At 30.8% G+C, this 22,855-nt stretch overlaps 7 protein-coding genes across 7 annotated transcripts; 1 reads left to right on the top strand and 6 right to left on the bottom strand.

Annotated features, from left to right (window-relative positions):
* Positions 1 to 921: 921 nt before the first annotated feature.
* Positions 922 to 2,640, bottom strand: ELE39_003083 (uncharacterized protein; the record flags this gene model as incomplete). Its single annotated transcript, XM_067346257.1, has 1 exon — positions 922 to 2,640. The coding sequence occupies one exon, from the start codon at positions 2,638 to 2,640 to the stop codon at positions 922 to 924; it is 1,719 nt and encodes a 572-aa protein (XP_067200783.1).
* Positions 2,641 to 3,717: 1,077 nt separating this feature from the next.
* ELE39_003082 (uncharacterized protein) lies at positions 3,718 to 4,845 on the bottom strand (the record flags this gene model as incomplete). The annotated part of the gene is made up of 1 exon (XM_067346256.1): positions 3,718 to 4,845. The coding sequence occupies one exon, from the start codon at positions 4,843 to 4,845 to the stop codon at positions 3,718 to 3,720; it is 1,128 nt and encodes a 375-aa protein (XP_067200782.1).
* Positions 4,846 to 9,284: 4,439 nt separating this feature from the next.
* Positions 9,285 to 10,391, bottom strand: ELE39_003081 (signal peptide containing protein; the record flags this gene model as incomplete). The annotated part of the gene is made up of 1 exon (XM_067346255.1): positions 9,285 to 10,391. One exon carries the CDS (start codon positions 10,389 to 10,391, stop codon positions 9,285 to 9,287), a length of 1,107 nt encoding a protein of 368 aa, XP_067200781.1.
* Positions 10,392 to 12,966: 2,575 nt separating this feature from the next.
* ELE39_003079 (uncharacterized protein) lies at positions 12,967 to 13,968 on the top strand (the record flags this gene model as incomplete). The annotated part of the gene is made up of 1 exon (XM_067346253.1): positions 12,967 to 13,968. The coding sequence occupies one exon, from the start codon at positions 12,967 to 12,969 to the stop codon at positions 13,966 to 13,968; it is 1,002 nt and encodes a 333-aa protein (XP_067200779.1).
* Positions 13,969 to 15,553: 1,585 nt separating this feature from the next.
* Positions 15,554 to 19,393, bottom strand: ELE39_003078 (patched family; the record flags this gene model as incomplete). The annotated part of the gene is made up of 1 exon (XM_067346252.1): positions 15,554 to 19,393. One exon carries the CDS (start codon positions 19,391 to 19,393, stop codon positions 15,554 to 15,556), a length of 3,840 nt encoding a protein of 1,279 aa, XP_067200778.1.
* A 610-nt stretch (positions 19,394 to 20,003) lies between these two features.
* ELE39_003077 (mitogen-activated kinase 2) lies at positions 20,004 to 21,686 on the bottom strand (the record flags this gene model as incomplete). Its single annotated transcript, XM_067346251.1, has 1 exon — positions 20,004 to 21,686. The coding sequence occupies one exon, from the start codon at positions 21,684 to 21,686 to the stop codon at positions 20,004 to 20,006; it is 1,683 nt and encodes a 560-aa protein (XP_067200777.1).
* A 369-nt stretch (positions 21,687 to 22,055) lies between these two features.
* On the bottom strand, positions 22,056 to 22,609 carry ELE39_003076 (sybindin-like family; the record flags this gene model as incomplete). Its single annotated transcript, XM_067346250.1, has 3 exons — positions 22,056 to 22,228; positions 22,303 to 22,495; positions 22,556 to 22,609. 3 exons carry the CDS (start codon positions 22,607 to 22,609, stop codon positions 22,056 to 22,058), a joined length of 420 nt encoding a protein of 139 aa, XP_067200776.1.
* Between the last annotated feature and the right edge of the window lie 246 nt (positions 22,610 to 22,855).

Here is a 22,855-nt window from a genome sequence, read left to right as displayed (position 1 = left end):
CCTAACCTAAACCTAAACCTAAACCTAAACCCTAAAACCTAAAACCTAACCCTAAACCTAACCTAAACCTAAAACCCCTAAACCTAAACCTAAACCTAAACCTAAAACCTAAACCTAAAACCCTAAACCTAAAACCTAAAACCCCTAAACCTAACCTAAACCTAAACCTAAAACCTAAACCTAAACCTAAAACCTAAAACCTAAACCTAAAACCCTAAAACCTAAAACCTAAACCTAACCTAAAAACCCTAAAACCTAAACCTAAACCTAAACCTAAAACCTAACCTAACCTAAAACCTAAACCTAAAACCTAAACCTAAACCTAAAACCTAAACCTAAAACCTAAACCTAAACCCTAAAAACCCTAAACCTAAACCCCTAAAACCTAAAACCTAAACCTAAAACCCTAAAACCTAAACCTAAACCTAACCTAAACCCTAAAACCCCTAAACCTAAACCTAACCCTAAAACCTAAACCCTAAAAACCCTAAACCTAAAACCTAAACCCTAAACCTAAAACCTAAACCCTAAAACCTAAACCTAAAACCCTAAAACTACCGAAAGAACGCTATCAAATATTTGAAGTGCTAAAATTCATAAATTAGGTAATCTTCAAGAGCTATTAATTGAATAAGGATTTTTTATACATCAATCCTGCTGGTTTGATGACGCAAATCTGTAAGATTCAAGTGAGTAAATACTAGAATAAACAATTCCATTTGCCTATGCTACAAAATATTAAGCATCTATAATTACAAACACTAAATTCATTTTGAATTTCTTTTTTTTTGCAAATCAAAAGCCAAAACAGCTTTGATATGAAAATAAAGTACATCGCTTACAATGAAACCACGACTTTCATAACCATTATTAAGATGCTGTTACTTTAACCAATAATCATAAAATAGACACGGTATGGCTTTATCTCCTGCCTTTTCTTGATGCTCCTGGGGGTGGGCATCCTTCATGGCATAGTATACTGCTACAAGTAGCACATACTAAGCGTCCACCTCTGGCAACTCTTAAGTGGTGCTCACCTGGAACACCGAGTGGGCAATTTAACGCTAAATACCCCCTACAAGAACGTGGCGGCGATTGTGTCGTTGTTGTTGTTGTCCGTCTTGGTGGTCTAATGCCTTCATGAGCTTCGTTATTTAAACAGTAAGAGCATACTAAAGAACTTTCAGGAGTAACATCTAAGCAATGCTGGCCTGGAATACCTAGTGGACAATTTGACGTCAGATAACCTTTAACATTAGTCTTTGACAATGTCCTTGGAGGTGCACCATGTCGGCCTGCAAATCGAGTAGCTCCTGAACATGAAGAAACGTTTTCTTGAGAACTACTGGCTACACTGAGTCCAGGACTTAGAGATCTACTACTTTCTAAGCCTGCAGAAGTGCTCTCTTCAGAACTTAGAGATCTAAGTGCTCCTAGACTTCGAGAAGTTCTGCCTCTTATACCCGGAGAGCTGCTCCTTCCGGGGCTTGAAGATCTACTAGATCTTGAACTTGAAAAACTTGCTCCTAGAGAACTTGAAGAACTACGAGCTCCCGGACTTCGAGATCTACTAGTTGCTGAACTTGAACTAACTCTTCTGGAACTTGTGGATCTACGAGCGCCCAAACTTTGAGACCTACCACCTCCTGGACTAGAAAATGAATGATCTGCTGGACTCGGAAATTGTCTATCTTTTGAAGTTAAAGATTTATTATTACCTAAATTCAATGATTGTCTAACTCCTAAACTTTGAGAACCATGACGTCCTGATGATTGCTCCGAACATTTTGAAGTATTAGTGAATGGTGAACGTCTTGAGGTTAACAAACATCCTGAATACGGCTTGCGAGTCGGTAATATTGGACGAGATCTAGTAAATAACGTATAAGCTGAAGTCAAACTATCCCATGAACATGTTGGTGAATGATTTCCAGGAGTCAAAAGTTTTTTACATTCTGTGCTTTTTGGTCTAAAAGCCCCTGAACTTGAAGAAGCATGACGTCTTGATGATTGTTCCGGATATATTGAAGTGAGTGTTGAATGTCTCGAGGTTAACAAACTTCCTGAATAAGGTGCACGAACTGGTAAAGTTGGACGTGATCTAGTAAACAGTCCAGAATATGGAGTTGCAGGACCATGTGTGCCGGATGATGAATAATTTCGTAAACTTCGAGAATTGCACACTGGTCGCATTCGAGATCCGGAATTTTCATTGAGTGAAACTGGCTCTGAGCACTCTATAATGGTAGGGAGAGGAATTCTCGAAGTCTGTGAACATAAATTTCCTAATCTTGATGAACGCCTAGCGCTTCTTGATGATCTCGAACGCAGTGTTCTGGAGAGAACAGATGAAGGACTTGAGGATGGAGAACTACTTGAATGTGTAGAAGATGCTAATCCCGAACTCTGAGCCTGATCTAACCTTGGGAATCCTCCTTGGACTGAAGAGTCACTAGAATTATTTTCATCTCCTTCAGTATGATTTACCCCGCCAAGTTTAATCAGTGATGGACAAGAATCATTTAAAAATAAAATTAAATTGTTTTGCACATTTTTAGCATTAAAAAAAACCTGAAGTCCCGGGAAATCAAGAAAAACAGTCAAAAGAACAATAAGAAATGTATACAAATTATAAGGCATTTTCTTTCATTCCTAAAATAATTTTAGAAAAAAAAGGACTTTCATATTACATGGATAATCCCGTCAAAAATTATAGCGGGAGGTAATTAAAAATAATAATCTTGCCGGCAATTAATTGTTATAAATGTCTCAAATAATTACAATTCTTTCAGAAGAAAAATAGTTATTTAAGAACTTTGTCCAGATTATTTACATTCTTAATTGTATAATTGAGCTAGAATTATTACATTGCCATTTAGGCGGGAACTGTTATGCAAACAAAAATGTTGCAATATTTCCCATTTGTAGTTAGTTGAATCAACAAATAAAACTTAAAATTTGGTTTGAGACGGGAATTTGTGAATAATTAACTACTAGTTTATTAAATAATAATGATATTTAAAACTAAATTAAAAAAAAATGGTCTGAGACTACCTGTCAAACCAAAAATTTAATAACCTACTCATCTTGAAGTACTGATTTACTTACAATATTTGTTCTTGTGGTTCATGATACTGATAGAAAACATTCACTGATGAAATTGACAATACGAATTTATTTGCAATAAATATTCAATGGTCGGCTTTAAAACTTAAAAAACGGATAATAAATAACACATTGGTGAAGCCAGAAGTGGCCATCTATATTCAATGCCAAGTGATGCTGACCTGGAGTGCCTTAAAGGTAGTTTTTGTATGATTATTTTTATTAAATAATTTCGGTCTTGACTTAGAAATTACCCTAAGTGTGCGTGGGCCTGTAGATTTTTGGCCTCATAAAATTAGTGATCTGCTTAAATAATTTGGAGAGCTATGAGTTCCTAGGCTTGGAAACCAGTGACTCCTAGAAGATTTATTTGATATTCCTGACTTGTTAACTTGAAAATTCCTGCATTAGCATTCTCTAATATTCCGGATCTAAAAATTGTCTATATCCTGAGCTTGGAGAACCGGCGTGCATTGATGGTTGTTCCGAGCATAGGCAAAAAACTAGAGAGCGTCAATATCTCGAAATTAACAACTCTTCTGTATACGGATTGCGAGCTGGTAAGCGTGGGCATGACCTAGTAGATGGCCCATAAGTTGGAGCTACATTACTTCAGAGAGCTGGATGTGGCTGATATGCTGGAATTTGAGAAAATCCAACTCTTGAACTCGGAAAACAAGCGTGGCTCGATGGCCGTCCTGAGCTTAATAAAGAGCTACAGGCAGCTGAATAACTTGAGGTTAATAGTTCTCCTGTGTAGGGTCTGCGAGTTGGTAAACGTGGATTCGATCTAGTAAATAATCCAAAAGTTGGAGTTTTACTGCTCCACACAGTTGAATACTGCTGATATACTGGACCTGGAGAAAATTGAATTCTTGAACTCGGAAAACAAATTTGCCTAGATGACTGTCCAGAGACAAACAAAGTATTACAAAGTGTTGGATAACCTGAGGTTAATAATTCTCCCGTATACGGTCTGCGAGTTGGTAAACGTGGGCGTGATCTAGTAAATGGTTCAAAAGTTAGAGATACAGGGCTCTGTGTACGTAGAAATAGTTGATCTTTTAAACTCAAAGGACCAGGTTGCCTTGATGATTTTTGTAAGCCTGGTAAAGCAATGGAGGCTTTCGAATATTTTGAAGTCAACACATCTGGATACGGTGCAGGAATTGGCAAAGGTGGTTGTGAACCAGAAAATAAACCAGAGGTTGGAGTTGTAGCGCCACATGGACCTCGTGATAGTGGTTGATACCCCGGACTCGGAGAACTGCCCTCTGAAGATGAAGTAGGTTCTGGGTCTTCAAAAATAGTAGGGAGAGAAGGGCCAGGGACTTGTGAGCACTTAGGTCTTGGCCTTGGCCTTGATGAATGAGCATTACCCGTTGATATTCTCAACCTTGATGTCGAACCTACAGAGGGTGATTGCCATGGACCTGATCTTCGTCTCGTAACTGATACAGACGCTGGAGATGAAAAAATTCCACTATACGGCCTACGAATAGGTCTAGGCCGTGGGGGTGATCTTGTGAATATCTGCCTAGCACTTTGGGGTGCTGGGTAAAGTCTACTACTGCCACTACCAATACCGTCAATTGTACCCTTGAGTTTAACTAACGAGGGGCCAAATGACTTTTTCGTATAATACTCTTCATCCAAATTACTAATGGCATTGTGAATAACTAAGTTTGATAACCCAAAGAATTCAATCAGAATAAAAATCAAAAAAATTAATCTTCTCATATTTTATGAAGTTTTAATCCAAATAATTAACGTTTTGTTTCAAAAAAAACGGATATATTTGAGCGGAAAAGCTAATATGAAAAAAAAAGCCTGTGTAATAATACTAAACTGTTTATAACAATTTATATATTATTATTTGTATTAAACAACCAAATTTTCTCATAACATTTCTAAATTTTTTTTGATAATCATATATATTTGAGAATTTATTATGTCTGAATACTCAATTTTGAAAACATTCTATCTTTATTCATTAACGATCCATAAAAGTGTGGGTTTGAAAAATATCAGTATTGTGAATATTCGTTAACAATTAATATAAAGCTCAAATCAATAAGATAACAATATTGACATACTATATATTCCAAATCGCCCAAAAAAAACCATCCAAAAAATCTGTATTACGACTTGCAAAACTGATATTTTCGACCAGCGAGGAACCAACCATGTGTAATATTAAACTTTGAAGACTTATAGTTTGAAATAGATGTAAATAATTGTTTACAAAATAAGAGACTTTCCGATTAAACCATTATACAAAAGTGCTGTTTTCAATGAATTATTTTCTAATAGATTCTGCTAAATTAGATTTTCAAAGATAGTTCTATATTTGTATTCATTTGTAATTTTATATTCCTGAATGATATATAAACTAATCGTTCATTTTGTTAATAAGGAACATTAATCTATCAAAAACGAAGTGAATTGTCAAATACCAACTGAAAGAAAATACTCAAATCTATATTATCTAAGTTCTCCAATATCTATTCTATATGAACGTATTTAAAGGAATAAACGAAATAAGACAAATACTAAATTTATTAATTCTAAACGAACGCTTTCCCGCCCAATATTAAATATATAAGCAGCTATACGTGATTTGGAAATTCTCAATATCAAGGTAGAACTACTGATTTTCAATAAAGCGATAAATAAGTTTAACAAAGTATATTTAGATAAATCAGGAATCTTTATGTATTTCTTGATCTTGTTTTTATAATCAGAATTTAAAAGTTATTTTAGCTTTTTGAAAAGAAAAATGAATTGAATTTTGAGATAAATTACTCTAAAAAGAAACTATATTAACGTGAAATTATTGATTAATAAAAATCTTTAGTCACGACTTATTCCATACTTTATTGAGATTAAATAATTTAAAATAGTGAAAAAAATATTTTGGATATTTTTAATCCAATTCACTATTGGCTTTTAAAAATAATGCCATTATTTGATAAATTTATAAATATCTATCAAATTGTCAGATTTAGCAAAATAAAAGATTTATTTTAAAATTGGAACAATTACAAAAACTTCTCTAGCTAACGTGCCTAAATATAATTGAAATGCATTTTTTGTATGTATCACCTAATTTATTAGAATGCTAATATATCTATTCATTAATATAAACTATTCATAAGATATTTTATCTAAAATTGGCTTAAAAAACTAAATGGAATAAATTTCAAAATTTACGCATTTTTTTTAATGTTTTTATAATTAGTTTTTTAAATTTTTTTTTTTAGGTTAGTTATTAAATTTTGTAGGAGCTTTTTTCTGTTACACTGCTTTGAAAGAATGTTTTGTTTCTAAGTATTTGAATTTTAAAATAACAGATTTTTACTACGAAAAAAAATATGAGCTTTGGTATTATAAGTTATGAAAAGTGTCGTTTTTTTTGCAAAATATTTGAATCAATAATTTGAATATTTAAAATATTTCAAGTTACAATCTATATTATTCTTAAGTATTTAAGAATATGAAACTATTATAACTTTATTTGATTCTAAATTAGCATTATAGCCAAAATTACTATTATTAATATTTCAATTATTAATTTGGATTTTATTTTAATTAAAAATATATTGTCAGAATTCTTAAAAAAAAGTCATCAATCAACTTTTTTTTCACAAAGCACCCTTGCCTATAGCAATGAACAAATATGTCTAATCTGAATATACTTGAATCTTCAAATTGAATACTTAACTGTTAAATATATAAACAAATAAAGAATTCTTGAAATTATCTTTAAACTACTCAGAAGAGTTTCTATCAAGTCTAATATTAAGAGAAGTTACAACTATTCTAATTGCTGTTCAAACAAAATATATTTATTTTTTAAGAATTCTATTGATTTCTTATACTACCATAAATTCTGATTGTGTAACTTAATTAATTTAGATAAAAATCAATATTTGTTATCGAGAATTTAACATTCATATCCAGTTTATTTTTGATTCAACACAAAAAAACAAGCTTGGTCTAAATTAATTCATAATTAAACCTTCAAGTATTCAAGACAAAAGAAACCAATAATCTGGTTTGGCAATACAAAATTTGTATGTCTATTCATAATACCAATCAATAGTTAATATATTTCATTTATTTGATGTATATTGCAAATAATTAATATTAATTTAAATTTTTAATCTTTTGATTTTAACGTTTTATTAATAATCAATTTTTATTCAAAAAATGTTTAATACATGTCTAAAATTTAAGTTGCTCAAGCTTTATTATTCTTTATTAAAAATAATTTTAACTGGATAATGATTTTACTTTAAAAATATATTTATTTCTGTAACCTTTTAATATTTAATTATGGTATTTAATCCGCTTTATCTGGTTACTTAAAAGTCTTTGCTCATTTTTTTCCAGAATTTAGAGATCATCATTTGTTTGGATAATTCATAACTCAGATTTACTTCATATTTTCCATAAATGATCAAAATACAGTGCCCAACTTTTATACTAGTACTACTAATAAATCACGACTTTGACTTATATAGAACCTCCAAGTAGTGATACTTTCAGATTTATTTTTTTATCTGGAAACTTAAAATTCTATTATTTCCACCGAAAACTTTTCTTAGATTTTAATTATTTTTGTAAAATCATTACCTTCTGCTGTTTTACAGGTTTCACATTCTAATAATTTATCAAAATTTTGTTCAAAGAGAAATTTATTTATTAAAATATTACATAAAAACTTAAAATGAAATAATTAAAACATATCTCATACACGATAGATTATTATTTATATTAATAATTTTAAAAAATCCAAACTTCATTTATTCAAAAAACTTAAGTGAAGCTTATTTGACTCTGGTTATTACATTTAAGTTATCAAAAATTAAATATATACTAAATAAATTATTTGAGTAAAAATATATATCTGAAAAAAAAATATTATAAAGCATAAAAATAATTTGAAAAAAAAATCATTATTAATTAAGTAATTGTTATAAAGCTTTTACTTTGATAAATAAAAATAATCATTACAAAGATCTGAAAATATTCAGAATTTTGAAATTTATTTAAACAATAACGTCATAAACTTAAGTCGTGGGATTGAACTGCCCAGCTTTAAATATTAAATAATACTATTGAAAGGTGATCTCAAAGCATAGCATATATGGTACAAAAATAAAAAGCTCGCCACAAGGTGAATTTGTAATAAAGATCACGAGTTAAACATTTATTAAAGAATTATTTAATTAAAGTTATCATGAGAGAAAGTGATGAAACAAAAATAAAATACTTAATATATAGGTATTTGAGTAATTGAGAGAATCAATTGAAAAACAACATTCTAGACAACACATGTGAAGATTTACAGCTGCTGCAGTATTATAATGCAGCTTATTCATTTGGTTATTTAACTAAATATCACGCATTGGATTAACTAACTCAATAATAGTAAAGAGTTACAGTAACACATTTTACCAGTACTTGAAAATTATTGCACCTGTTCAATTGTAGACTTAAACGGGATTGGTGGTTTCTTACTATTGGAAATCAAATGAAATAATTAATAATGAATCCAAAGTATACTCATTACATTCGCATTATCTATTGATAATTTTCGTGTATTTGAATACAGCAAATACAAGTTTGATGAATTATATGAATTGGATGTTAGGTTACTAATATATATATTAATTAAAAAACGAAATAATACTTAACTTAGATTAATTGAAATTTCAGTTAATTGGAATAAATGTGTGTAATGCTTCAAATGGGCTTTCAAAGATGAAAGAATTCTGATTAACAGATAACATTCCAGCCAAAATCAGGTACAGTAATTTGTTAAAATATAATTGTGGCTCTATATTATAAATTTATTTTTGTATAGAGACAAATTGCTGACAAATAATATATCATTTGAGGAATAATTAATTAACGCCAAAAGATCAATTGTACCAAATAGCATGTCTAGGAACAGTATTATACCAGTTATTCATAGTACATCCAACCTTAAATGAAATCAATCAAATTATGTAAATTTGGCCAGTTTCTGAAAAAGAGAATAATTTCAAGTAGTGATAATTTGTTTACATAAATATGTAACAGTATACAAATGTGAAGATTCAGTAATTTTATAATCAAATGATAATACATCAAAACTCATCCACAAAAAATGTTCATATGAAGCAACGAAATCAAAACCTAGTAGATGCTCTTCTAGCACGATTATTGTTGCCCCTTCTAAATCTACCAGCCAATCTCCTGCATGTTCTTGTAACAAAACCAGTAAATCGACTAAAGCATCCGCAACGTTCTGGGCGACGTTCATGAGTCTCAGGTCGGCTTTCAGCCTTTCGAAGTCTCTCCTGGGCCTTTCTTAGTTTAGTTTGCAAATTTCTACATTCATTTTCTTTTTGAAGCAAAAGCTTCTTTACACCATTTTGCTGATCTTTTAGAGTTTTTAATCTTTGTTCGAGAGCTGGTAAGCCACTTGAAGCTTTTTTTTTTCCAGAAATACCAATATTTTTACTTATCGCACTGCCTAAAGCAGTCGTAATTGCTTCTGAGGTTTCATAAATGTTGTCAGCCTTCATGGCAAGTCTTTCGGATAATTCATTTAGTTCCTTAAGACAATATTCCAAATCTCTTTGAACTCCTCGAACAATTTCAAATAAAAGTTGTGCATCACTCCTAGTAAGACTTGAAAATGATTTCTCCATAACTTCTTCATCCTCAACAAGACGAAGTTCAGTCTGAGAACGATGACGTAATATTTCAGATTCCAACTTGGAGCATTTCTGATCGACTTGGCTAAATATACTAGAATACTCATCAACTTTCTTTTTCAACTGTTTGCACTCTTTTGACTTTTCCTTTAACTGCCTCCCTAAACCCTTCTTCTCATCTAAGCAACTTCTAACATTCTCTAATAAACTTCTACAAGTTTGTCGATCAAAATCTGCAGATTTAAAAAGTTTGTCTCTACAGTATTTTTTATAATCTTCCTTCATGAGTCGACAAACATTTCTCTTCATATCATACTTAGACTGCAGTGCTGCTTCATCATCCTTGCATGTATTATAATCCGCAAGAGCTTTTTCTAATGACTCTTTCATTGTGTTGAGATCATCTATGCAAAGCCTGTGTCTGTCTTCTAAGGACAAATCCGTAAGTTGAAATGATTCTGGAGTCGAGGAAGAAGCTGATAGTTGAATAGTGAGAAGAGACAGCTCGAAAATACGATTATTAATGTCAAAATTGGTGATGTTGAGTGAGGCTAGAAATAAAAACAAATAAATCATATTTTTTAACATTTTTGAGCATTGATTAAGAGAAGATAGAGTAGTCTTGCGCAATAGAACCCTCAAAAAAAGAGAATTTGCTGATTAATATTAGGTTTTTAATTGTTAATTAGTATTTCTTGAATAGTCTTATAAAAAAAATCGATACTGGTATAATGTAAATAATTAAGTGCCCGCCTTAGCTTTATCTAATAATAAAGTAATTGCATGTTTAAATGGTAATAGTTTGAGTTATTTGCCTTCGAGTTAATTTTATTCTTTAAAACTTATTTTTTTGAAAAAATACCATTAAGTTGCACTTTTTTTACTAAAATTTGAAATTAATGAACCTCTGTGTGAATATGCCTTTATGTGTGTGTTTTTAACGTACTAGGCTTAATTTCAGTGATTCTAAAATAATTTGATTAAAGAACCATTTTGTTTAGGCCGTAGGTTCTAAATATTATTAGGCTTGATTCACTGATTAAGTTAAAAAATGGTCCTTTGCATATGCTTGTAGATTAATTATGTAGTTTTTCCCATTATTATGAATAGACCATAATCTTAAAGATTTTCAACATATTAAAAGTTGTATCAACCTCGATACTTTGCTTTCATAATATTGCAATTGAGAATTTTTAACATCAATTATCGTAATTTTATATTATTGAACAATTGATATTTTAGTTGTTGGACATTCACCTTGGAACAAATTGTTTACTCTTCGATACTTGAAAAGTTGTATTTATTCCCAAATTGACAATTGATTATTCCTATTGATATAGACGAGTTTTACATGTATTATTTACTTTTTTAATTGTCTTACAAAAATTATCTGTGATATAGTTAAATACAAGCAATAAAAAAAGAAAGAGAAAGCTTTTAAGTTTCCTCAAATTCCAAGCTTCTAGTTGATTAATATGATTCTGATTCAAACATCTAATATCTTAATTCTTAATAAATCAGTGAGTTAAACAAACTTTCTATTTTCTCGAACATTATCTAAGCTTTCAAAATAATTTTTGGATGCTTAAATTGTTTAATAGCTTGTTTGGATTACCTCCAAGCATAATCAGTATTAGTTAATACTTTTAGATTTATTTATATGGGTGCATTAACGTGATAATGAATATATTTACTAAAAATGTATATTTTTTGAAAACTTGATCTTTTATTAATTACCTGGGTGATTTTCATCTACCTAAAATTAACAAAAAAATTGCCAAACGTTTTCAAAATCTTTAATAAATAACTTCCGATTTATCCTGATAATATTGTTTCATTATATAATTGCCAGATAGTCTTGAAATATATTAATTTTAAAAAATAACTTTATTCAATTAATTCAAATTAAATCAAAGTAAATTTCCTTAATAGTTTTGATATACTAGGCATTTAAAGTCTGATTAACAAATCAATATTTTTCATTATTCCACAGATTGCATATGGATGGTTCAATAAATCTCTCAGCCACTATCATCTGCCAGAATGTACTTTTCTATTGTAGATCTTGTAGGAGAATCATTCTTAAAACCACATTTATTTGACTACCACTGACCCGCTTTTGCTTAGAGTACCTGAGACATTTAGCATGCAGAAACAAAAGTATTAAACTTGGTATTTAAAATCGATTAAATTCCAACTAAGAAAGTTAAAATGAATAAGACTGACTACTAATTTTTCCTTTTTCAAACTAATAGAATTCAACAATTCTTATTTGAAAAAAAAGCAATATTTCTGCTCCACAAATCTTTGGGATTCTCGACTCCTGTTCAATTCTGAATAAGTTATACTAACCAGGATAATACAAACAGATAAAGAAAAAATCAAATCAAACTCTTTCAAAAAAGTATTCCAAACAAAAATACTTTATTATATAAAACTCTCATATAGAACTCTACTGTTGTATTCTTGGTAATTCTCACCAAGTATAAATAATTACAATAGTAATTATTATACAGTAAATAAATATACTTATTTATAACTATACTAAACTCACTTCGGCAACTATAATATCTAAAATAATACCTCTTCTATCTATCTAGACAAAAATACTGTTAGCCCTCTGATTCTCTTTCTTTTCTGCACGTATTCATACGCCAAAAAACTTGGTCATAATGCATGAAACACCCGCCAAAAAATCTAGTAATCTGAAAATGTATTACATAGGAAATAAAAGTCAAGAGGAGATTCTCAAAAAGAGAAATTGAAGAACTCAATCATAAAAAAATTGGAGTATTATAAATATAAACATTTGAGGACGTATGTATAAAGTTAGCAGCATGTGCATGCAGCAAACAATTTTGATAAGACTTATACGTTGAAAATGCCAAATAATTTAGAATATTTGATAGTGACTGTAATAGAAATTTATTTGGCAGATATTGAAACGGTCTAGTATAATAAATAATAAGTGGATTTATTAGCCGACTATTCAGATATTAATGAGTATATTGTATCTTTTCAGCATTTAAAAAGTTATTGTAATTAATTAAATTCTGAGATTTATACTAAATCTATTTCTGTTATAAATATTTATGATTAACTGTGAATTTTGTTCATAATAAAATATTAAGGTGAATAAGAGTTCTGCGGGATGCAATATAAAGATTCTAGCTTTGCTTCAAGTGAGTCTATTACAATAGAAAGTGATCAGCCCTCCTTAAGCCTTAATAGTGCAGAAAAGAATGTAATTGATTTTCTTCCTATTTTAAATAGACATGGGTTTGGCCCTCTCACAATTGTAGCAACCAGTCTAAATAATAAATTTCAGAAGCGTGTATATTCAGGAACTTTTGAAATTCCAATCTATGGGAGAAATTCTCACTTAGTTTTTTACGAAATTGAATCAAAAAATTTCATACTGATTTCAATTGAAAAACACTTCGTTGGTGATGTGATTGGTAACTCTGGAACAGTTTTTATTGAATCTGGAAATGATATATTTTGTTTAAATGAATTAGAACTCAGAAAAAGCACTGGTGATATAATTTCAACTGAGTGCCCATGGGGAGCGCATATATTTCTTGAAAATAATATTCTTAATTTCAAATTCTCCCCAGAGTCGATTAGGTGTTTCAAGCCACTAGAACCTCCAGCTGGTTGGAATCCAATTACTTCTACTATTTTTCCTTCAAACAAAAATTATGTAGAACTCATTAAACTACTGAAGTCTAACGTTTCAAAATCAAGTGAAGCTGCTTTTTCAAATATACAAGAAGATGGGACTCCTACAGCCCTTCTTTTCATTGTTGATGATAACTATATGTCTTTGTTTTTGCCGGAAAATTTCTCTTACTCATACGATAAACAGTCATTCACAGTTTTTAGATCAGATGGTTCATATTATGATGTTCAAAAGGGAATTTTTAGAACTGAAAATGGGCTCAAAATTATAACCAATGCTCCTTGGGGCAAAAAACTGACTTTCGATGAAAGTCTTGTCAGGATTTCTAGTAATATCAACAAAGAATTGGATTCATTTATTATCCCTTCTATTGTAGTTGGTACTTATGGAGATTTTCCAGGTAAAAAGAGTGAAAAATCCATTTCCAAGAGAATAAAAAATGTATACCAGAGATTAAGAGGAGAAAATTAAATTTTTTTTACACAAATTTTGGTAATCAATAAAGTTAATAATGTATATCAGCTTATTGAACAAGTTATTAATATATAAATAAACATATATATTAATATTTATGTATACATGTTGGTATATGTATTGTTATGTTTAACTAGATAAATTATTTCTAATTATGTTTTCCAAATTTAAATCCTGTGATTGTTTTTTCGAATGAAGATATTTCTAACTAATTGGGAAACGAAATAAAGGAAAGAAAGACCAAGTCAACTAAAAATGTCTTAGTTTTCTAGTTCTAGCCTTGATTTTGTTTTGTTAACTTTTGTGTAATAAATGTCTATGCCGGATTCAGAGTTAATCACTTCAAAAAATAACAGTTCTCAAACAAGTATTATATTTTGTTTGAATTTTGTTTTTTGTATATTCTTAAATTGAGTTCTGATTTAATATTCGTGCAATAACTATTTAATAATTAGTGTAAACGATTACTCAAATGCCTTTAGTATTTTTACTTTGAAAAGGTTTTTCAAGAAACACATTGTAGTTCACGTATGCGTATAATCTAAAGTCTATCTGAATATATTATCACTATTTTTCTTATTTTGGCACACTTTTATTCGCTTTTTTATGATTATGTTTTGACTAAATGATCTTAGCCATATTTTCCTAATAATATTGTATATTATGTTATTCAATATTGCAAGGTATTTACTGCAAATTGTTTACGTTTCATTCTATAGATATCGAAATCTGAAAAAAAAATTGATAGGATGGAGTAGCTATACTTGATGCAATCATATTTAATTTAAAGTATTGGGAAGAAATCTGAATTAGATTTTTTTTTCAAAACTATTAAACAAATAGCAAATAAATATATACTATAAATATTTGTTTAAATAACTCATCTCATCTTGTTGGCTAAATCTAATTATATGAGAATATTAAAAAATGAATCTCTTCAAGAAAATAGGCCTATACTTTAAGAGATTAAATTAACAGTATTCCATTAATTTTTATTTGAATAAAATGAAAGTGGCTAAATGTTTATCTGTAAAGGGAAAAAATAATTGAGATTTATACTGATTAAACATATTAAGATATCCAGAGTATCGGTTATAAATGACTTCTAACTATTTTATAATAATTTTCATTTAATTTCTTTCAAAATATTATTCAGTTGAGAAATTTTGTAAAAGAGTTTAAGAATTTGATGATAATAATGTAGAATTATGATAAATATATAACTCCAAATACACTAAGTCTGTTTAAACTTAATTAATCCTATTTGTTCTGATTAAGTTGTAATATTATCAACAATCAATAGAGCACCACCAAGTTGAAATAGATTTTGAATTTTTGATTAGATTATCAATTGCTACGATTATTTAACTTATTATATTACTATTAAAGTGCCATGAGTAGTAATATATATCTCATATTTATTTTACTCAAATTATATTATTACACTAGTATATTAATATTGAATAATTAAAATTAAACAGAAAAACTATTTTTTTAACTCCCATTTAATTAGGCAGAAATTTAAAAAGCAAATATGAAATAAACTATATAATAGTATTTTAGTTCGAGATAAACTCTAAAGCTAATATTGTAATTTGGAATTTTTTGAGACTTTTAAAAAGTCAACTGTACTACTTGGTATTACATTTTTTTCAAGGCTTAGATCAGCTGAAATCATTTGTTCGTCTAATTCGATACTAGATTCTGGTGGTGCTTTTATCATTGGAAGATTTCCTTTAGAAATAGAATTTGGAGAATATGAATGACTATTTTGTATCCATTCAATAACTTGATAGAGTATATTTGAAGAATGACTAGGCATTCTACCAACTAGTGAGAGCAAAATAGGTAAAACAACAGCTCCATGGAAGATTCCAAACCCAACTACCATGACCATCATCTTAAAAAATACAGTGAAAATATATGATGAACTTCCTGAAAGAACGACTACCCCAAGAAAAGTTGACATTGCTCCATGGCATACAGGTGCACCCATAAGTCCCAATGATTCAATCATTCTATGGTTTCGAGTTTTGCCGTAGCAATGAGAAAATGTATGTGTCATTAATGTGGAATAGTCTACTGCAAACCCCATAGATAGTAACAAGTTGATCATACTGACCATGTTGAGTTTCACATTCCAATAATACATGAATCCAAATAAACCAATATCGATACATGCCATTAGAATAATAACAAAAAGACCAGACATTAGTTCCGGAATTAACATTAAAGTTATAAGCTCGATTGCAATTCCACAACTTAACATATTTGAAAAACATTCAGTAAGAATGCTAAGATCACTCTCATAGAATAACATCATGTAGTTGTAAGCAACAACTTTAAATGGGATTTTCTCTCTTTTTTCTTCATCATCACATAGCTTCCTAATTGAAGTCATCCAATCAGCCTTCTGTTGAGAAGTTGGCATTCCTTTTGCCAACAATTTTATTCTGTAGGTCACTAATTCTCTTTCTTTCCAGACAAAATCAAAAGAAAACTGTTTGTAGTTACTTTCAGGGTTGCTATATAGCTCATAATAGAGAGTTTCCTGAAATAATTTTCTGTTTCCACTCCTAAGTGCTGTTGCTAATTCTGGATTTTTCATTAAGCTGTATAATGGATCAATCACTCTTTGTGTAGATTCTAATCTCTCAAGCCTTTCCACAAAGTCAAAAATTCTATCTTGAACTGCCCTTCTCCACCATTCCAACTTTTCTGGGAAGTAAACATCAGTAGGAAGATCGTATTCACTGAAATACCTGGTGAAGTCCTGATCAAAAGCTTGGAGATAGCTAGATGGAGGAGATAAATCTCTTAGATCTAAGCCACTTTCCATCTTTGTAAAACCATATATTGATACCCCAAGGAATCCAAGCCATATAATAATTACAATAATTTTTACAATAGGAGTTGCCATGATTGGTCCAACATAATGCAACATTACTCTTCTTGTTGTCCTTCCAACATTTCCTAAAGGCTCTGCTAATAATATCTGTAGAAGATCATCAACATGATTTAAGTCATACTCTTTCTCTAGCTTTTCAATGCTAATATTTTGTAATATTTGTAGATTGTTTGAATGGTCTTTCTTCTGAATTATTTGATTATTATTTTTGATCGTCTCCAGGATGTTTGGATCCAACTCACGACTAACAAGATCAAAGTCCGATAATCTCATTTCATGCCTAAGTTGATTAAAAGAAGGTATAGTACTTTCTGAAGTAACTTTTCTATCACTGCATTCGTATTTAGCCAAAATTGGTATATGGAAAAGTCTTTTCCTGAGCCTGGTAAAAAAACTCATTTTATTACAGACTACTGTTCCGTTTCCTTGCTCTATATGAAAACCCATTTTCTTATCTTGAATACTAGAAAAGTCGAGCTTTGTATCGCTATCTTGCTCTACATCAAAAAACCCTTGCTCGTTCTCCCCCTTATCATATTCCCCAAATGGGTATAGCTGTATATTATATTCCCTTAAAGCTCTTGAAAGATTATAGCTAACAACAGCAAAGGAACTAATATTATCAACGGGAATAGATCTACCAAGATTTAAATCCCTAGTAGCCTTAATATCGTTTGAAGTTAGCTTTGGAAGTCCAAAAAAATGTACTCTTCTGGATACTTCTCTTTTTGCATCTAAACAAAGTACCGGAAACATAAAAAAAAATACATATAAATAGGTGAATATTATGGAGGCTGCAGAAAAGAGACAGAAGTTTCGAATTGAAAGATACGGCTCTCCCACTGCTCCAATTGAGAAGGAAACCAATCCAGTGCACATAGTTATTGTAATTCCAATTACACTGTCTTGTAAAGCTAACCTGCATCTCTCTTTTGTACTGGGGATTGTATACCCTGTTGAATAAGCGTTTACTATTACAAACAAATAATTCACAGCAGCTCCCATAATTAGAAACGGAGTTACCAAGACTGTCGGGACAAAAGAAACCCCTAATATAGACATTAGCCCCATTCCCGAAGCCAAACCAAGAAGCGCTGCAAAAAGTCCTGCCAATCCACTATAAGTTTTCATTTTGTATAAATCAAAACTGAAGTTAGCCACCCCTACATAGAAGAATAGTAGTGTGAAGGTGAGTCCTACCAATAAAATATCTGAGTTTTCTGATGTAGATGCCTTTAGCTCATCGTCTCTACTACGAAATGCACTAAATGAAATTCTTGCACGGCCCCAGTCTCTATTGTCTTTTAATATACTTACAAGAGATTGCTCCCAAAGAAGATTTCTTGACAAGTTCTCAGGAGTACCATCATCAAAAATATCATAAACCATCAGAAAAGCTTTAGCTCCTATAATGCAATCAATCCTAGCATCAGAAAATCCAGGACCTTTTGAAGAACTCGAGTATTTTTCTGGTGATAAAATCTTTGAAATAAGATCTGTTGGAAGAGTTCTCACACAGGGCTTTGTCTTCATTTTCCCTAAAATGTAATCAGGAAGAAATGCCTGTTTTCTCAAATTAAATACAAATCCATCTAACATATATAATTCAGGGTCCTCATCTCCCAAAACTTCTTTCATTTCCAAGGCTCCTGCTTCAATTACATTTTGAACTGAGCAAGTTCCAAATGGTGTCATTGTGCAGATATTGTTATAAGTCAGAAATGTTTCATGAGAAAGTCTAAATGGATCAACTTCATTACTACCGTATTTATCATCCTTAGTATCAGAAAGGTACTCTTCTCTCTTCCTAGATTTCGAATTTCCATCTTCAGAATGCTCTCCATCCAAATTCTTATCTCCACTTGAGCTTGGGCCTATTTTGACTCCAACTCTCCTTCCTCCCACAGCATCCAAAGCTTCTCCTCTAATTAACTTATTCACTTGAGACACAATTTCTAAAAACTCCCAAGTGAAAACATTTTCTCCAGGAGTTTGTGAAGTAATCACTATCAGCTGTGATCTACTTTTTGTATTACTAAATAATTGGTCATGTAGTTTCCCATGATCTCTTGCCAAACTATAAGGAAGGGAATAAAGCTGCTCAGCAGAGTCCACCCACCTTGGAATTCCTGGGATAAACCCTATAGAACATACTAATGTTAACAAAACTGAACCCAAAATAAAGTACCAAGGCTTCTCATATATTATTCCGCCCAAAACTCCAAATCTAGTTGCAACAAAATCAACAATGTCAGGCTGGACATTTGCAAGTTGCCTTAGAAAAACTCCAACTTTTTTCACTGAAACCTTTCTTCCTTTCTCATTTGAATCATTTTTCCGATCCCTCACACTTTTAAATTCTTCGCAACTCCTCTCGGCCCCCCTAAAGTATTCCCTCTCCATTTCAATCTCTTTTTGCATCTCTCTTCTTTGTTCCATAACGGCATCTTTGTCTCTATTATGTTCTCTTGAATTAATAAAGTTCAAGTTTTGATCATTTCTGCCTTCTCTCATTTGAACTTATTCATCAAGATGACTATCACTGCTATTTCCATCTGAAATCTAACTGTTTACTAACTTTTTCCCAATAATTTTTTTTTTACTCAGCTCTATCCCTCCTTTATAATAATTTAATCATTTTTAGCTACCCTTACACATCCTCGGATTTGCGTATAAACAATGTCACTGAAAAATTACAGAATCTATTTATTAATCTTAAAATTAAAGGAAATTTAAAATTAGAAAAATACTTATTTATAATTTTAAAGTCAATTAAAAATTCTAGGGGCGGAATTGTTATCTTTTTTCCATAAAATTTCTTAAATCCCATTTTTTACTAATTAAAAGATTACTCAAATTAGTCATTAATCTCCTAAGAGCGCTTGTTAATTTCCAAATAAAGTTAAATAATAAAATTACAATTTTGAGAATTACTTTACAGTAATTTGGAGGTAATAATTAGAAAAAAAAATGTCATCCAAAATAATACATATGTATACTAGTGCATACACATATACACAGATAGATGCTTGCAAATTATAATAGCATTATAGAATATAAAAAATCATCTGAGCCTACATATTTCAGATTCTGGTACTGAACCATCCGTTTGAGTCTAACTTGGTTAGTCAAGATCCATTTTAATAGAATCTGGAATTACCAAGTCAGGAGAAAATCTTTGTATCTCCTTTAAAAAGAAATATCTTAGTTCTCGCTCTGTCATAGAGCTCCAATCATCAAAGGGAAGTGTTACTTTTTCATGAGATATAATTTCAAGCATCTCATTTCTTATATTTTTAAAGAGTGAGTGGCTCAAAGCTTCATCGACTGTAATTCTCTTATTTGGATTAAAAACCAACATCTTCTTGAGTAAATCAATTGATTGGCTTGAAGCACCTGGGAACCTCGTTTGTAAGTCAATTCCAGTTCTCTTACTGAAAATACGAATATATCTTTTTGCATCATCTTTTTCTAGAACTTCAATGTCCTCGTCTAATGGGGATCCCAATACATTGAAAATCATGTTTAGTTGATCTCTATTTCCTCTAATTTTAAAACGATAATCTTCACTTTGTTGTTTATTATCAGGTGAAAGTGGGAAGCAGCTGCTTCCCGGAAATAGTGGGCTTCTATCACTATAATATGCCACATTTTCCTTGAGCATGTTAAGGAGCTCAGCAAAAATACATCCAACACTCCACATATCAATAGCTTCAGTATAATTCTCCTGCAATAAAATGAGTTCAGGAGCACGGTACCATCTTGTTACAACATGTCCAGTGAGTTGGCGTTTCAAAAATCTCCCTCCTTGTTTAAATCCTTCGCTATCCTGGGAGTTGTCACTTTTAATGCTAGTGTCTCCCAGTGCAGATTTTCTATTAGCCACTGAATTATTAGCTACATTGGAGTTACAATTTACCGCATCTATAGGTCTTTTAACTGTTCTGGCTAATCCAAAGTCACAAATCTTCACTCCACAGTCTTGATTAACTAAACAATTTGCTGGCTTTAAATCTCTGTGATAAATTCCTGCTGAGTGGATATATTTAAGTCCAACCAAGAGATTATATAATAGAGTTTTTACGTGTAATTCTGATAGATATACTGGCGTTCTAAACAATTTTTTGAAATCGCTATCAGCAATTTCCAGTACCAAGTAAATTTCATCAAAGTGCTCAGTATCTTCTGGAACACATATATCCAAAATTTTTACTATATGGTCATGGTTCAACCTACTTAATATAGCAATCTCTCTCAAAATCCGTTTGCAATCCACCAAATCCTCAAAAACCCTATGAATCTTCTTAATTGCTACTAAACGGTTTTCTTTGCTGTCATATGCCTCGCATACATGACCATAAGAACCTGTACCAATTAAGTGCCTTACTTGATATCTTGAAGGTATGCTCCATTTGTTATGAGGGTGAGAAAGAGAAGAGCTTGAAAGAGATGACGCTGTAGTAGAAGTTGACTTGCTGTTTCTGAAATCTGTATTATTTGGTCCCATTCTCTCTACTGGTTTATTCTGTGTAACTTCTCTCTTCACCTGATTTTTACCTTCGGCTATATTTGTACATTTAGCAGACCTGTAGCCTCCATTACATTCTAATTCAGATTTCATCTCGGGCTCCATTCCTACACCGGTTACTCTTGAATTGTCAATCTGAACAACTCTTGTTTGTTTCTCAGCCATTCTTCCAGAAACATTGGGATTCACTATATTCATTGAAACTTCATTCACTAGTTTTGACCTTTCTCCAACCGTATTAATCGCTGTTATATAATTTCCATCTGGGTATTTCATCATCTTCCAACTCCTCAATTAAAAATAAAAACCAGAACTTTTAATTCCTTTGGCCTGCTCTTCTTGACCAAATAATTAAAATAATTTTAGGTGTAATACCGGTATATCTGCATGCGACAATTAAAACCGGTAAAAAAAAACAACATTTGGATTGGCGCGAAATCGAGACAATGTCATGCTAAATTAAAAATTTATATTAGAAATACTCAAGGAAAACTACCAAGAATATTGTTTCATGTATAATCAATAGAAATAAAGGATTATAACTTTTGTGCTCTTTTTTGTTGAAAGCGCTTTACCATTATATGTTATTCCGATGATTCTCTTATAATTGAGGTCCAGCAATGTGTATATATTAGTTATTTATACACATTAATTCGAAAATATTCTATCAATCTCTTTATCAAACAAAATACTTCTAATTGGCATATCTAGGTCATGAAATGGGTTCTTTAATACGTAGTCGGTGTATCCTTGATAAACTTTATGTAGTAGCTCATTTAGTCCCTGAGCGTCTTTGCTAGCTATTAAAAAGAACCTTAGACCTAAATTGATATTAAAAATTTAATTTAATTGTATTTTATATACATACAAGCCAAAGAACAGTGTCATTTCTTACCTGTTAGAGTCTCAAAGCACTCCAATCTGAATAATTCGGCAGAAATTGAACTAATTCCATTTGAGTTCTGAATATACTCATCAGATCTCTTTGTTTTAATTGGAGAAATCTGCCTCGCAATGGTGCAAAGCCCATGAAATGTGGAAGCTAATCTAATTCTGTCGTTTGCCGTCAAAGGAATGTCAGAAAAGTCCTAGCAAAAATGCAACACCACACAATATTTTTTAGTTAAACAACGCAAAGCAACCCTTACCCTTTGATATATCAGGCTTCCATTTTTGTTGTTTATATAGAGTGAATAATACATTAATACAGCTGCCCTTCCTTATTATTAAACTCGCCTATTTATTACTTAAGAATTTAAAGTTAGGCGCCAATATGTTAAAAAGGAGTTGATAATTAATGTACAAAAAAAAATATTAAAACCAAAAAATACACGAATATTGAGCGAGGAAAAAGTGAGAAAATAATCTTTTGATCTTATATTTTTGTGTGTATTTTAACAAATTTTTTATAAATTCGTTCTTGGAAATAGGCTAGTTCGTTTACTAAA

The sequence above is a fragment of the Cryptosporidium sp. chipmunk genotype I genome, assembly GCF_004936735.1.
Source record: "Cryptosporidium sp. chipmunk genotype I strain 37763 chromosome Unknown contig_4, whole genome shotgun sequence".
NCBI lineage: Eukaryota > Apicomplexa > Conoidasida > Eucoccidiorida > Cryptosporidiidae > Cryptosporidium > Cryptosporidium sp. chipmunk genotype I.
Note: the sequence above shows the minus strand (reverse complement) of the source record. Positions and strands in the feature narration are given on the sequence as shown.